Source organism: Nesoenas mayeri (assembly GCF_963082525.1).
Source record: "Nesoenas mayeri genome assembly, chromosome: 27".
In the NCBI taxonomy this organism is placed as follows: domain Eukaryota; kingdom Metazoa; phylum Chordata; class Aves; order Columbiformes; family Columbidae; genus Nesoenas; species Nesoenas mayeri.
Window position 1 is genome coordinate 3243192 of NC_137555.1, and position 16761 is coordinate 3259952.

A 16761-nucleotide genomic window follows, 5' to 3' on the forward strand; every position below is an offset into this window, starting at 1 on the left:
CGGAACGTAAAACGCCTTCAATTACCTGCAAAAAAAGGCAAATCACAGATTAATATGAAGTTCCGGGGTGCCCGGAGCCTCCTGCACCCGGCCCCTGCGTTAAAAGGGGGGATGCGGGCGGCACCGAGCACCCGGGAAGGAACCGGGAGCTCCCGGTCGACGGCCCCGGCTGCCCGCACCTGCCCGGGAGCTCCGGGGGGCTCCGAAAACGCACCGGCGAGGCCCTGGGGACCTGCACCGGGCTCCGGTCACCGGGAGGGAGCTCCGACCCAGCAGCCCGTTTCATCCCGTAGGGCAGCAGTGAACTCCCAAACGCTCCAACCGAGCCCCGGGAAGCGGCGGCGAGCTCCGAGCGGCTCCGCGTCGGAACCCCGGGAAGCGGCGGCGAGCTCCGAGCGGCTCCGCATCGGAACCCCGGGAAGGGGCGGCGAGCTCCGAGCGGCTCCGCATCGGAACCCCGAGCCCCGGGAAGCGGCGGCGAGCTCCGAGCGGCTCCGCATCGGAACCCCGAGCCCCGGGAAGCGGCGGCGAGCTCCCAACGGCTCCGCTTTGGAACCCTGAGCTCCCGGCAACCCCCGATGGCTCCCAGGCGTCCCCGGAGCGGTTTAAGAACCGCCCCCCACCCAGGTGTGGATCGTTTCTCCGTCGACGCGATCGCTACCGGGATCGCCGGTCCCGCCCCCGGCCCCGCCCCGGGGGGTGGGAGATCGGTCACCCCCCTGTCCTCGGCTCGGCGCAGTCCCGCCGCGTCCCCCACCCTTGGTCTGGGGGTGGATCGCGATGTCGCCCCCCCCTGCTGCCCCTGGGAGGGGACGAGGACGGTGGGAGCAGTGTCACCATCAGAGATGGGGGATGCGAGCGAGACGAGGTACTGAGGTAATGGGGGACGCTGATATAGGGGATGTCACTGACAGAGGAGACCAAGTATGGGCAGCACTGAGGGCACCAATTGTAGGGGACACCTCGTATGGGGGGTACTGGGAACCCCAGTTACAGTAGATGTCTGCAATGAGGGACCCCAGATATAAGGGGCTGCTGCTAGTAGGGTGTACTGGAGACACTACATCAAGGGGACACCTGCTATGGGGGGTGTTGAGACACAGAATAAGGGTGACATATGGAACAGGGGCTTCTGGCAACACTGCATTTAGGAAACTGCTCATAGAGGGGACACCGAGTACACATTACAGCTCATATAAGGGTTACAGGGAGCACAGGGTAGAGAGCGCAGCTGGTAGGGGGTACTGCCTACACTGGACAAGGGACATAGTGGGTACAGGGGATGCTGGGGACACTGGGCTTAGACCACTCCGAGTGTGGGGTCCCTGGCTATGGGGACGCCCGGGTCGGGGCTCTGCAGATGGCAGCATTGCTCTGACCGCCACAGGCTGGGGGCATCAAGACTGTCCTTTAATATGCAGCCTGACACTACCGTGATTCGGTGGGTTGGGGGTCCCGTGTGGACCCCGTGATGCTCCAGAGCGCAGATGCAGCTTCTCTATAAGGTGCTGCTCCCCCCCCAGAGCTCGTCCCAATCAAAACCAGTCCTGACTCTTCAGAAAACCAGTTTAAATACAACAGCGGTAGAAAAATCAGCAGCAGAACGGGATAGTGAGGGGTGGCAGGGCTCAGCTCTTCTGAGGGATCGTGGCTTTGCCCTTGTCCCTGCCATGGTCCTTGTCCTCGAAGTAGGGGTTGCCAAGGGCCAGCCCCATGTCCTGCCCCGCCGGCTCCCGTCCCTTTTCCCGCGACGTGTCCCCCGATGGCGCCCGCGGTCCAGGTCCTGTGGGTACAAGAGAGGACGGTTCCAGGCTGCTGTCATCCTGCCAGGGAACGCGGGGGGCGTTGGGGACAGAGAGGGGGCCGTACCGATGTAGCTGAGGAGGACGGGGAGGAAGATGAGCCCATGGGCCAGGCCCACCAGGGTGATGATGAGGTTGAGGCGGAAGAAGAAGATCTGGATGAGCTGCGCCTTGGCGAAGGCCAACACGGCCACGCCGGGGAGGTTGGTCATGGCCACCCCGGACACCACCTGCGCGGGGACGCGGGGACGCGGGGTCAGGGGCGGCGGGGTCGCCCAGACCCTCTTGTGTCACCCTGATCCCCGGTGTCCCCCCGTGTCCCCAGCCCACCTTGCTGCCCATGTTGACGGTGGCCTCGGCGGCTCGCGCCACCCGCCCGGGCTGGGTGCTGTGGGCGAAGGCGCAGGTGATGTGGGACACGAACTCCACCGAGATGCCCACGGCCTGGAGGATGAGACGTTACCTGGGGTGTCCCTGGGTGGCCACGGGGCTGGCACGGCCGGGTCACTGCCCATGCTCCTGCGCCCGGCCGCCCCGTGTCCCTGTGCCACCCCAATGTCCTTCTGACACCTCCTGGAATGCCAAAGCTGCTCCATGTGCCACCCCGTGTGTCCCGAGTCCCTGTGCCTCCTCCACTATCCCCAAAGCTGCCCCACATGCCACCGTGTGTGTCCCATATCCCTGTGTCACCGCCAGTATCCCCAAAGCCACCCCACATGCCACACCATGTGTCCCAGGTCCCTATGTCACCTCCTGTACACCCAAAGCCACCCCATGTACCAACATACGTGCCCCAGGACCCTGTGTCACCTCCTGTATCCCCAAAGTCGCCCCGAGTGCCACCGTGTGTGTCCCCAGTCCTTGTGCCACCTCCTGTACCCCCAAAGCCACCCTGTGTGGCACCCTATGTATCCCAGGTCCCTGCTTCACCTTGCAAGACCCTGTGACAACCTGCTTGTCCCCGTGCACACACCACCTTACCGTCCTACGTGTCCCAGTCCCCTGTGCCACCCTGTGCTCTACCAGCTGATCTGTCCCCATGTCACCCTGCATGTCCCAAGTCAATTGGCCACCTCCTGTACCCCCAAAACCACCCCACGTTCCCATGGTCCCAATGCCACCCTATGTGCCCCTGGTACCCGTGTCAGCCCATGTACCTGAGGTCCCTGTGCCACCCCGTGTGTCCCAGGTCCCTGTGTCACCCCAAATGCCCCGTGTCCCCCCTGTGCCCCTCACCGCCACCAGGTTGATGAGGGACACGGCGTTGTAGGGGATGTCCCAGAGGTTCATGGCGCCCACGGTGTCCAGCAGGATCATCATGATGGTGATGATGGTGGTGGCGCTGGAGCGCAGGTCCATGCCCAGCAGCAGGAAGGACACAGCGAAGGTGGGGATCAGGCACAGCGCCAGCGTCGACGCCCCCTCGGCCGCCACCGTCAGGTACTGCTCGTAGTACACGTAGGTCACCCTGCCGGGAGTGTCACCAACACGTGGCACCGACGTCCAAACTGTGACCGGGCGCCTGAGCTCCCGTAGCGCCCCAGGGTGGGCACCCTGACCTGACGTCTGCACTGACCCCAAAACGGGGATGCACTTCTGACCTGGGACACCCCCAGCACCCCAGTGTGAGGATCTCTTAACCGGGACACGCGCTTCAGACCCTTAACTGGGCACCAGAGCACCCGCGGCACCACAGGATGGGCGCCCTGACCTGGTACCTGTGCCGACCCCTAACTGGGGCATCTAATTGTGACCCAAAACTGGGCACCCACACCGACTCCAGCCCTGAACTGGGTGCCCTTGTGAACCCCCAACAATGTGCTGGAGTGCCCAGATTGACCCCAAACTGGGACAGCCACTTCTGACCCCAAACTGGGACACCTACAGCACCCCAGGATTGGTACTTGGTGACTGAGACACCCACTTCTGACCCTTAACTGGGGCACCCACACTGACCCCAGCCCTGAGTTAACTCGTGTTAACCCCCTGCAATGCACTGGGGTTTCATGCTGACCCTAGGATGGCACCCCTAACTGGGACACCCACTTCTGACCCCAAACTGGGACACCAGAGCACCCACAGCACTCCAGAATGGGCACCCTGACCTCGACACCCAATTCTGACCCCTAACCAGGCACTGGGGTGCTCACAGCACCCCAGAAGGGGCTCCTGTTAACTGGGCACCCAGTTCTGACCCTTAACTGGGGCACTGGGGCACCCACAGCACCCTGGGCTGGGCACCCCCCAACTGGGAGAACCACTTCTAACTGCAAACAGGGACACCAGAGCACCCTCAGCACCCCAGGATGGGCAGTTCTTACCCGGGGCACCTCTTTCTGACCCATAACAGAGGGACCAGAGCACCCACAGCACCCCAGGATGGGCATCTCTTAACTGGGGCACCCCCTTCTGACCCCGAACTGGAGCACCCACTCCGATCCAGGATGGGCACCCTGACCAGGCACCCACTTCTGACCCCTAACCAGGCACAGGGCCACACCCAGCACCCCATGCTGTGCCCCACTCCTCCCCATTCCCCCCCCCAAAGCCTCACTCACGTGTAGGGGAACACGGTGAATTCTGGGGGGGTGCCGGGCACCCTGCGCAGGGTCTGGGTGATCTCCTCGGCCAGGGCGCGGGCGGCGCGCAGGGCCCCCGTGTACTCCTGCGAGGTGTGCAGCGGGCGCTGGTACGCCATGAACCGGCTGGCTGCGGGATGGGGGGGTAAAACAGGGAGTGGGGGGGTCAGCAGAGCACCCTTGGGTGCCCCCCGCCCCACGCCACCCCGCCACACTCACCCAGGATGGTGCCGTTGGCGTCCATGCTGACCGCGGTGTCGTAGGCGCCCAGACCCCTGTGAGGGGAACAGGGGTGAGGGGGCACGGGGGCTGTTGGGGGGAGCACAGAGGGTCTGGGTGCTGGGGGAGCACCCAGGGATATGGGGAGGGGGCACAGGAGGTTGTGGGTGCTGGGGAGGCCATGGGGAGAGGGGACAGGAGGTGTGGGTGCTAGGTGGCCACGGGGAGGTGACACATGGGATGTAGGTGCTGGGGGTGGAACTGGGGATGTGGGGAGAGGGTAAGGGGTGAGGAGGACACCCAGAGCATGGAGAGGGGGGCACAGGGAGTGTGGGTGCTGGGGGGGCACTGGGGACATGGGGAGAAGGTGAGGGTGACACCCAGAGCATGGAGAGGGGGGCACAGGGGGTGTGGGTGCTGGGGGGGCACTGGGGACATGGGGAGAAGGTGAGGGTGACACCCAGAGCATGGAGAGGGGGCACAGGGGGTGTGGGTGCTGGGGGGGCACTGGGGCCAAGTTGGGGAGACATAGGGGGTGTGGATGCTGGGGCACCCATGGGGAGGGGGCACAGGGGACCAAGTTGGGGAGACATAGGGGGCGTGGGTGCTGGGGGGGCACTGGGGACATGGGGAGAAGGTGAGGGTGACACCCAGGTCATGGGGAGGGGTCACAGGAGGTGTGGGTGCTGGGGGGGGCACCCGGTGGGTTCCTACACCAATGTCCATGTGTGTGTCCCCATGCACGTGTCCCCCCATTGGCGGTGTCCCCCGTGGTGTCCCCCCCGTATCACGCACCCCTTGGCGCACTGCAGGGTGGGCCGATCGTACAGGAACCAGGGCAGGAACTGGTCGAACTCCTCGGGCGTCGGGCGCCGCTGGCCGTCCAGGCACTGTCCCCCCGTGCAGCTGATGTCATCTGGGGACACGGGCACGGTCAGCACTTGGGGACACCGATAGGGACTGGGAGGCACCCAGTGGGGGACACCACAATGGGCACCCAATGGACAATGAAGGGGATCCCAGTGGGTGCCCAACGTACACCCAGGGGCCACCACAATGTGGACCTAACTCGCACCCAATGGGCACCGTGGTGGGCACCCAAGATGGACCAAATGGGCACCAATGTACACCAAATGGCCACCATGGCATGGACCTTATATACACATAAAGGCCACCATGGAGACCTGGGTGGGGATCCAATATACACCACAGAGTGGACCTTATGTGCACCCAACAGCCACCATGGTGGGCAGCCGACGTTCACCCAAAGACCATCGCTGTGAGCATTCTATGTATACCAAACGGTGACCATAGTGGCCATCCAACATGCATCCGGTACCCACCACAGTGTAGACCTTCCATGCACCCAATGGGCATCATGATGAGCACCCAATGTAGACCAAATGGCCACCACGGTGTTGCTCTTATGTGCACCCAACTGTCACCATGGTGGGCACCTAGTGCACACCCAATGAGCAACACGGTGATCACCCAGCAAACAATCAATGGCAACCATGGTGTTACTATTATGTGCATGCAACAGCCACCATGGTCAACACCCAGTGGTGACCCCCCCAACATACACCCAAGAGCCACTATGGTTTTGACCTTATGAGCACCCAATGGTGACCACAGTTTGCCCATCACAGGACCACCATGGTGAACACCCAACGTAGACCCAAAGGCCACAATGCTGCCCCCACTGTCCCCCTGGTGTCCCCTGGTGCCCGCTCACCGCTGGTGGAAGGACAGAACTCCCCAGCGAGTTCACCAAACCGGTGGATGCGGCAGCAGCGCCCGGTGGGGTTGAGCCAGTCCAGGAAATCGTCCACCCAGGAGGTGGCCGGGATGGCCAGGTAGGACCTGCGCAGGGACAAGGCTGGCAGGAGGGTGACCCCACCTTGTCCCCCACCCTCCCCGTGTCCCCGACACCCCACTCACACGTTGGGGAAGCGCGTGGCATACTGGATGGTCTGGGTGAGCGAGTCGGGATCGCAGCCGGCGCTGGAGCAGATGGCGTTGGTGCCGTTGGTGGAGGAGAAGTTGTACCCACTGGTGGTGACGAAGTAGGTGGGGACGCCCACCTCCAGGTACTGGTTCATGGCTGCGAAGTACTCGAGCAGGTAGGAGTCCTGGGGGGCACCCACTCCCCGTCAGCACCGGGTGGCGGCTGGAGGGGTCTGGGGGTCCCCGGGGGTCGCACCGGGTCCCTGTGTCCCTCTATAGGGACATGCAGCCCCATGTGCGGCCGTGCCAGCTCCATGGGGGATGGGTTGTACCCATATGGGGCCACTTGTTCCCATAGGGGCCATATCATCTCCCTATGGGACCATGCAACCCTTGTATGTCCCTAAAGGGGCCACACCACCCTGTGCACCCCCATATGGGGACATGCCATCCTCTAAGGGGCCACGGTGTCCCTGTGCAGGGCCATACGGTCCCAATGCATCCCTGTATGGGGCCATATGACCCCTGTACATCGCCATATAGGGCCATGCCACAGCGTCCCTATAGGGGCCAGACCACCCCTATACATCTCCATATAAGGACGTGCCATCCTCTAAGGTGCCGCAGTGTCCCTATAAGACCATACTGTCCCTGTGCATCCCCATGCTGTGCTGTGCCCTGGTGTCCCCTGCTGTCCCCCGGCCGTCCCCACCTTGGGCATGGAGAGCTCCTGGTCCAGACCCACGGACACGTGCAGCGTGAGGTAGATTCCGCCGCACGCCAGGAAGAGGAAGAGCAGCACCTGTTGGGGACACCCCATGAGGGACCCCCCTGAGCTCCCCCAACATCTCCATGTCCCCCCAAACCTCCCGCATCCCTCCAGAGACCCCCAGCACCCCATCATCTCCCCCCAACCCCAGGTCCTGTCCCCTGAGTCCCTCCATGACCCCCCCCCGCCCAGGACCCCCCAGACACCCCCCCCTACACCCCACAATCCCCCTGACCCCCAGGAACCTCCAAAACCCCCTTTACTCTGCCCAGCCCCCAAGGATGCTCCCACACCCTCCTGGGCCCCCCAGACCCCTCTGACTCCCATGGCCACCCCAGGACCCCCGTAGACCCCTCACCCCACCCACCCCCACGACCCCCGGGACCCCCTCTCACCACGACGGGCCGTGCCAGGGGGTGCAGCAGCACGGGGGTGTAGTAGCGGTGCAGCAGCCGGTCCAGCAACCGAGCCGCTTTCCCCCTGGGACCCTGCTTCTCCAGCGACCAGCAGCAGCACAGGTCAAAGCGGGCAGCCTGCGTGTACCATGGGGTCCTGCCATGGGTGGGGGGCCCCCTGCCTGCCCCAGGCACCCCCATGCCCACCACAAACACCCTCAGGCACCCCATGGCCACCCTGGGCATCCTTGCACCCATGGGCACCCCAGATACACCCTGAGTACCCTATGGCCACCTCAGGGACCTCAGGAACAGGGGCACCCCATGGGCACCCCACACCCACCCACGGCACTCTGATGTCCCCAGGGCCACCCTGTGCCAACCCTCACACCAATGGGCCCCCACACCCACCCTGTGCCCACACTGGGGACCCTGATGTCCTCGAGCACCCCACACCCACCTACAGGCACCTATGGCCACAAACAGCTTCATGACCACCCCATGCCCACCCTGAGCAGCCCATGACCACCCTACACCCACCCTGGGCACCCTCACACCCAAGGACACCCCATGTCCACTTCAGACACCCCATGACCACCCGATGCCCACCTTGGGGACCCCCACACCCACCCACACTCCCATGACCACGCTGAGCACCACTTTGGGGATCTTCATACCCACAAGCACCCCATCCCCATCCTGTCCACCACAGGACCACCCCCGGCCCCCCAGCATCCCCCCGCTGTTCCCCGCTCGGTACCTCCTGCCGCCGGGCATCGAGGGCCAGGAGGGCGACGAACCCCGACATCTGGAGCAGGAAGTCGAAGGCGATGGCCAGGGCGGCCGTGAGGGCGAAGGTGCGCACGGCGGGCATGGAGGAGAGCGCGCCTGCGGGGACCCGCGTCAGCGGCACCGCCGCCACGTCCCCAAAGCGGCACCGACCCCGCAGCGGCACCCCCAGCGCCCACAGCCCCTGCGACCACTGGGGCATGATGCCCTTGTCTGCTGCTGTGTCCCTATGCGCCCATGTCCTGTGCCACCCTGTCCCTGTGCCCCTATCCCTGTATCCCTGTGCCTCCTAAGTCCCCTGTGTCCCCCCCATCCCTGTGCCCCCTATCCCCTTGCCCATCCTGTGCCTCCCATGTCCCCTGTGTCCCCGCTGTGTCTCCCATGTCCTTACGTCCTCTGTGCCCCTCGTGTGCTCCTGTGTCCCCGTGCCTCCCATGTCTCCTGTGTCCCCCCATCTCTGTGTCCCTGTGCCCACCATGTGTCCCATGTCCCTGTGCCCCCTGTGTCCAGCCTGTGCCCTCCGTGTCCTCCAGATCCCTGTGTCCCCCATATCCCTGTGCCCCTGCCATGTCCCCTGTGTCTCCATGTCCTTTATACCCAACCTGCGCCCCCTGTACCTGCCATGTGTCCCATGTCCCTGTGCCCCCTGTGTCCAGCCTGTGCCCTCCGTGTCCTCCAGATCCCTGTGTCCCCCATATCCCTGTGCCCCTGCCATGTTCCCTGTGTCCCCATGTCCTTTATACCCAACCTGCACCCCCTGTACCTGCCATGTGCTCCATGTCCCTGTGCCCCTCATGCCCACCTGCTCCCTGCGCCCATCCTGCGCCCTTCCTGGTCCATGTGTCCACCCTATGCCCCCATGTCCCTCTGCCCCGCAGTGTCCCCATGTCCCCCGCTCACCCAGGAGGAAGCAGATGACCTCGGAGAGGCTGCAAAGCGACATGCTGGGGGCCACCTGCGCCAGCACCCGCCCGATGTGCTGCTCCCGCGTCTCTCCCGGCTCCCGCTGCGACTGCTGCTGGCGGGGGTGAGCAGGGGCACCCATGGGTGTACCCCCCCGGGGACCCCGCGCAGGCACCCCCCCCCCCGCCTGGGGACACCCCCACCCCAGGGTGCCCACCTGCCCCATGGGGACCTCCACGCTCACAGGTGTCCCTGTGCCACACTGGGGGCCCTGTCCCCAAAGTGTCCCTGTGCCCCATGGGGATCTCCATAGACACGGGTGCCCCCGTGTCCCCAAGGGGTTCCAGTGCTCCTGTGCCCCACGGGGACCCAAAACTCACAAGTGCCTCTGTGACCCACTGGGGACCCTGTCCCCAAAGATGTCCCGGTGCCCACCAACCACACAGGGACCTCCACACCTGCAGGTATCCCCGTGTCCCCAAAGGGTCCCAGTATCCCATGGGGACTCCTGTCCCCAAAAGTGTCCCTGTGTTCACCTATCCCATGGGGACATCCATACCTGCAGGTGTCCCTGCACCCACAGGTGCCCCCATGTCCCCAGGGTGTCCCTGTGTCCCATGGGGACTCCTGTCCCCAAAAATGTCCCTGTGCCCACCGACCTCATGGGGACCTTCATATCCCCAGGTACCTTTGTACTTACAGGTACCCCCATGTCCTCAAGGTGTCCCTGTGTCCCGTGGGGACTCCTGTCCCCAAAAATGTCCCTGTGCCCACCTGCCCCACAGGAACCCCCATACTCACAAGTGCCTCCATGCCCCGCAGGGACCCCGTCCCCAGAAGTGTCCCTTTGCCCACCTACCCCACAAGGACCTCCATCCCCACAGGTGTCCCCTTGTCCCCAAGGCGTCCCTGTGCCCACCTGCCCCATGGGGACCCCCGTGCCCACCGACCTGGTACTCCTGCACGAAGATGAAGATGTTGTCGGCACCTACGGCCAGGACGAGGAAGGGCACGACCTCGAGGATGATGAGGGACGACGGCAGCCCCAGCAGCGCCAGAAACCCCATGGAGGCGAAAACCGCCCCCAGCACCACGGCGATGCCCCCCAGCGCCAGCGTCACCTTCGAATCCACCTGCAACGGAGAAGACCACCCGCTTGGCACCCGGGGGAGCACCCAAGGGCGCTGCACCCCCCGAGGCCCCCGGCGCTCACCAGGACGCGGCGCCAGGTCGTGTACTCGCCCAGCGCCAGCGCGATGTAGGCAAAGACCACGAGGTAGCTGATGGTGAAGATGGGGATATCCTCGCCCGTGGTGCGGTTGATCTCGTCCTCTAGCGACCGCTGCAAAAATAAGATGGGTGAGGGGGTGCTGGGCACCCAAGGGCACCCGCCCAGCCACCCAGAGGGGGTTTTACCTCGGCCATGAAGGCGACGGAGAGGTTGGGGCTGTGGGCGCGCTGGAATTCGCCCACCACCTTGAGGAAGCGGCTCTCCCAGCCCAGCACCCACTGGTACCGCGGGTCGTCGCGGGGGAAGTTGTTGAGGGAGTAGGTGATGATCAGCGCCTGCGCCTCCGTGTACTCCGAGTCTGCGGGACAGCGGGTGACACCCCCTGGGTGACATCCCCCGGTGACACCCCCAGCCCGTCACGGTGACGGACAGCACGTACCAGAGTAGCCGCCGACGGCGATGTAGGGGAAGACGGGGCCACCGTACTCCGCCATGCAGCTCATCTCCAGCGCCGTGATGTCCTTGAAGGAGAGCGGGGAGCTGGCGGGGACACGGCGCCAGGCAGTGTCACACGCTGAGCACCCCACGGATGGCACCCCAGACCCATCACAGGTATCACCCCGACCCCACATGCCATCACCCCATGGGCACTGTGCTGTTCTGGGTGCCCAAGAGATACCACCCCAGCCACATAACCTGGTACCCCAAAGACACCATGCCACACCCAGCACCCCGTAACTAGCACCCTAACCCCACAACGCAGCACCCCATGGGCACCAGTCCATGTGGGGTGCCCCACAGATGTCACCCTGACCCCACAAACTATCACCCATGGGCACCATACCAGGCCGGGTGCCACACAGATGTCACCCTGACCCCACATGCCAGCACCCCATGGGCATCACCCCAGCCCCACAAACCACATAGCACCCTCAGCACCCTCCATGGGGCACCATGACATGCCCAGCACCCCATAACCAGCTCCCTGATCCTACATGGGCATTGTGCCATGCTGGGTGTCCCATAGATGTCACCACAACCCAGCACCCCAGGGGCACTGTGACATGCCCAGGACCCCATAACCAGCACCTTAACCCCACATCCCAGCACCCCATGGACACTGTGACATGCTGAGCACCCCATAACCAGCACCCTGACCCCGCAGCCCAACACCCCATGGGCATCATACCATGCTGAGTGTCCCATAGATGTCACCTGAGCCCCACAGCCTGGCACTCCATGGCCACCATCCCATGCCCAGCACCCCACAGGCACCACCCTGACCCCACAACCCAGAACCCCATGGGCATGTGCCATGCTGGGTGACCCATAGATATCACCCTGACCCCACATCCCAGCACCCCATGGGCACCCTGCTATGCTGGATGTCCCTTAGATGTCACCCTGACCCCACATCCCAGCACCCCAAGGGCACCCTGCCATGCTGGGTGTCCCATAGATGTCACCACAGCCCCACATCCCAGCACCCCATGGGCATCGTGCCATGCTGGGTGACCCATAGATGTCACCACAGCCCCATATCCCAGCATCCCACGGACACCACCACACACCCACCACCCCACGGGCATCACTCCAACCCCACCACCCACCACCCCACCCTCCATCCCTCCCCAAGCCCCCCAAAACCCCCCAATCCCCCGGCACCCACTTGGAGCAGTAGATGAAGTGGTCGTGCCAATCCACAGTCCCCACGGTGCCCCCGTCATTCTGGGTGGCCGTGGCGCTCAGGTGGGTGCTGTTGTTCTGGAAATACTGGGTGACGCTGTTGACGCAGCAGTCGCCCAGCGTTGGCGCCGCGGGGTTCAGGGGCGCGTAGCAAACGTCGCTCAGCGTCACCTCCCGGTCCCCAACCTGCACCGTGGTGGCCGCCAGCTGCTCCTGCAGCTCCAGCAGCGCCTGCAGCACCGGCTCCGACAGCACTCCGCTGAAATTCTTGGCGCCGAACAACACCGAGTTGTAGCCACTGCTGGGCGCCCCCGGCGCCGTCACGATCACCTGGTTGGTGCGGAGGAACGGCCCGAAATGCTGGTCGTAGAACGCCTTTTCCTGCCGGGTGCGGCTGTTGGGTGACGACCAGAGCTCCACGGGGTCGGTGGTGAGGCGCAGGGTCACCAAACCGGCCGACAGACCCGTCGCCACCACCGCCGCCACCGCCAGCACCGGCCACGGGTACGTGGCCACCAGCGTGCCCCAGTGGCGGAACGCCGTGGCCAGGATGCGGTGGCTGGCGTTGCCGAGCCGCGCTGAGCACCCCTTGGCCGGTGCCGGAGCCGTTTGCTGCACAGAATCCTTCTTGGATCTCCGGCACCGGCACAGCAGAGCCACGATGAAGATGAAGGCAAAGATGCCAAAGAGGACCGCACCCAGCACCAAAGCGCCGTCGGCTCTGCCGAGTTGTAAAGGGGGTGGCGGGGCGGTCGGGGCGGTGACCAGCGGGCAGGATTCGGCGCAGTCCTGGCAGGAACACGGCTCCTCGCTGGCGCTGGGCGCCTGGTCGCAGCTCCAGGCCCGGCCGGCCAGCGGCACGATGCCGTCACCGGGGTCGGTGCCATTGGGGATGAGCTGGAAGTCGATCTGCAGCGGCGCCAGCCCGTTGTTCTTGTCCCCTTGGAAGTCCAGCCAGTGCTGCGTGGTGCAGAGCCGGGCGCCGTAGCGCCCGCACATGGTGTCGATGGCGTAGCCGCCCGTCGCCGGCAGCCGCACGCCCTGGCACGAGGAGAACGAGGCGTCGGCGTAATCCTGCCCGTAAAAACACTGGTACTCCACCACGGCCAGCTGACCGGTCTGCGTGTGGTTGACGACGCGGGTGACGTTGGTGAACAGGCTCTGGTTGGGGCTGCAGATGTTGTGGCAGTACAGGTTGGCGAAGTTCCTGGCGCAGGACGGGCAGCGCGCCAGGACGGTGCCGGATAGGGCCACGCTGAGCCGCAGCGAGCTCAGCTGCGCCAAATTGCAGCAGACCAGTGCCTTCTCGGTGCCGTTCTGCACCAGGTCGGGGCAGACGGCTTGCAGCAGGGACAGGAAGGCGCCGGTGGCCTCGCGCGCCGGCGTGTTGGACAGGCACGGCACGTTGGACGGCACCAGGGACATGTTCACCTCCGGGTTGCGGCCGCACTCGCCGTAGAACGCGCAGTAACCGGCGCGGTGCACGGGGGTCAGCGATGGCGCAGCCTGCGGGACAGGGGGACACAGTGGGAACAAGACCCCGGGTGCCGCGGGGACACCAATGGGACCCCCAGACCCACCCAGTGTCCCCAGTGTGGCTTTGTCACCAGCGTCAATGCATCCCGGTCACTTTGAGCCCCCACCATGGTCACCACGTCCCAGCCGCTCCAAACCCTTTGCCACGGCCACCACTGTGGCTTTGTCACCGGCATTCACCGTGTCCCAGTCCCTACAAACCCCCCTCATTGCTTTGTCACCAGCGGTCACTGTGTCTTGGTCCCCAGCACCTCAAAGTCCACCCTCATAGACCCCTCTGTGGCTTTGTCACCATCAGTCATCACGTCCCAAACCCTCCAAACCCCCCTTATTGCTTTGTCACCAGCGGTCACTGTGTCCTGGTCCCCAGCACCTCAAAGTCCCCCCTCATAGATCCTTCTGTGGCTTTGTCACCATCAGTCATCACGTCCCAAATCCTCCAAACCCCCCGTGACCCCATGGTCCCCACCGTGGCTTTGTCACCTGCGGTCACCATGTCCTGACCCCTCCAAACCCACCCAATGACCCCCACTGTGGCTTTGTCACCAGTGGTCACCGTGTCCTGGTCCCTAGCACCTCAAAACCTCCCCCACCATGGTTGTCACTGTGGCTTTGTCACCTGCGGTCACCTTGCCCCGGCCCCTCCAAACCCACCCTGTGTGTCCCACTCTGGCTTTGTCACCAGCATCACTGCATCCTATGTCACTTTAAGCCCTCCAATGCCCCCGCCGTGGCTTTGTCACCTGCGGTCACCGCATCCTGGTCCTCAGCACCTTAAAACCTCCCCGCCATGGCACTTACTGTGGCTTTGTCACAGTATCACAGTATGTTTGGGATTGGAAGGGACCTCAAAAGCTCATCCAGTGCAATCCCCCCATGGAGCAGGAACTACCTTCTTATCCCTGATATGCCTTGAGATGGCACCCAGGATAAGTCGTTCCATCAGTTTCCCAGGGATGGAGGTGCGGTTGACCAGTCTATAGTTCCCCAGGTCCCCCTTCTTGCCCTTTTTGAAGACTGCAGTGACATTTGTTTTCCTCCAGTCCTCAGGCACCTCTCCCGTTTCCCAAGACTTGGCAAAGATGACGGAGAGCAGTCCAGCAATGACCTCAGCCAGCTCCCTCAGCACCCGCGGGTGCATCCCATCCGGACCCATGGATTTATGGATGTCCAGACTATTTAATTGCTCCCTAACCCAGTCCTCATGGACTAAAGCAAACTCCTCCATTGACCTGGCTTCATCCGGGGTCTCAGGGATACGGGGCTCCTCAGGACAGCCTCCAGCAGAGTAGACAGAGTCAAAGAAGCATTCAGTAACTCTGCCTTCTCTGTATCTTCTGCCACCAGGGCACCCACCTCGTTCATCAGTGGGCCAACATTGCCTCTGGTATTAGTTTTATCCGCTATGTATTTGAAAAAGTTCTTTTTGCTGTCCTTGACCCCTCTCGCCAGCTGTAATTCTAATGACCCCTTGGCTATCCTAGCTGCCTTCCTACATCCTCTAACAGCAGCCTTATATTCCTCCCAAGTGGCCAGCCCCTGCTTCCATGACCTGGAAACTCACCTCTTCTGCTTGAGCATACCCAACAGATCCCTGTTTAACCACGCAGACCTCCTGGCTCCCTTCCTTGCCTTCCTACGTGTGGGGATGCTCTGATCCTGAGCGTGGAAGAAGCAATCTCTGAATGCAATCCAGCTCTCTTGGGCCCCTTTTCCTTCAAGCAGCCTTGCCCATGGCATTTCCCCCAGCAATTGCTTGAAAAGGTCAACGTTGTGAAGTCAACCGTCTCTTCCTACGTGATCTTGTAGGCACGCTTGGCACCATCTCCTCCCCTACCTCTTCTTCAAGATCCAGGGCCTCAAACCTATTACGGAGGGGCACCTGGGGAGGCAAAGCAGGCGGGGAGGGGGGCTGAACCAGAATATGCTTCCAACCCTTGTTGTCTTTTCGGTCCCCTACCTCTGCCCAAGGGTGACAAGGGTGGGGCGGTCTCAGGACTTCCACCTCTGTCCAAGAGGGCAGGAGGTCCATCTCCTTTTGGGGGGCACCTCCCTGGGACCTTTCCGACGGGCACGTCAGGGTGTTACTCCACCAGTCGATCTCCCGTTCACACTCCCTGATGGTCCTCAGCGTCCCAACCTCCTCCTTAAGTTTCACAACCATGTGGAGCAGACCTTGCAGCTGCTCACACCTCCCTGCAGGTGGAGTGCTGGCCGCCCTCCCGAACAGCCACCATTCGGGACAGAACCTCACTCTGCATTGCCACAGTCATTTTGAGACAAGCAAACCCCCTCCACATGTCCCACTGTCACCAACCGTCACATCCCAGCCCCTCCAAGTGTCCCCCACGTGTCTCACCGCGGCTTTGTCACCAGCTGTCACATCCCAACCCGAGAGCTCCCCACGCTTCTCACCGTGGCTTTGTCACCAGCGCTCGCCGCGCCCCAACCCCTCCAAACCCCCCCATGTGTCCCACTGTGGCTTTGCCACCACTTGTCACCCCCCCATCACCCAGCCCCCCCAAAAGTGCCACCGTGCCTTTGTCCCCACATCCCAACACCTACCAGCGCCAGGAGGGCGCCCAGCACCGCGCCGGCCAGCGCGGCGCAGCCCGGCATCCTCGGCACAGCGGGGGGCTGCCACCTGCTCCCCCGCCACCTATAAAACCCCTGTCCCCCACCCCGGGGCGGTTACAACGGTGACGTCTGGGGTGACAACGCTGAAGCCAATCAGTCCCCGACGGGGCCGTAAACTCCTTGTGATCATTAACAGCCTGTGATCATTAACAGCCGGTGACGGGCACCGCCGGGGAGGGGGAAACACCCCGCTGACCCCACTGTCGCGCCGCTTTGGCTAAAACCCAATTAATTCCATCCACACCATTAAAAATCTTCATTTTTGCAG

At 63.5% G+C, this 16761-nt stretch overlaps 1 protein-coding gene across 1 annotated transcript; it reads right to left on the reverse strand.

Annotated features, from left to right (window-relative positions):
- Positions 1-1628: 1628 nt before the first annotated feature.
- Positions 1629-16475, reverse strand: NPC1L1 (NPC1 like intracellular cholesterol transporter 1; the record flags this gene model as incomplete). Its single annotated transcript, XM_080360266.1, is given in 19 exon segments — positions 1629-1859; positions 1862-2032; positions 2133-2246; positions 3039-3270; positions 4361-4511; positions 4601-4656; positions 5396-5516; positions 6336-6463; positions 6542-6732; positions 7260-7349; positions 7712-7849; positions 8472-8599; positions 9401-9515; positions 10354-10536; positions 10617-10745; positions 10820-10992; positions 11074-11174; positions 12304-13826; positions 16422-16475. Coding segments are annotated over 19 exon segments (4029 nt in total).
- Positions 16476-16761: the final 286 nt, after the last annotated feature.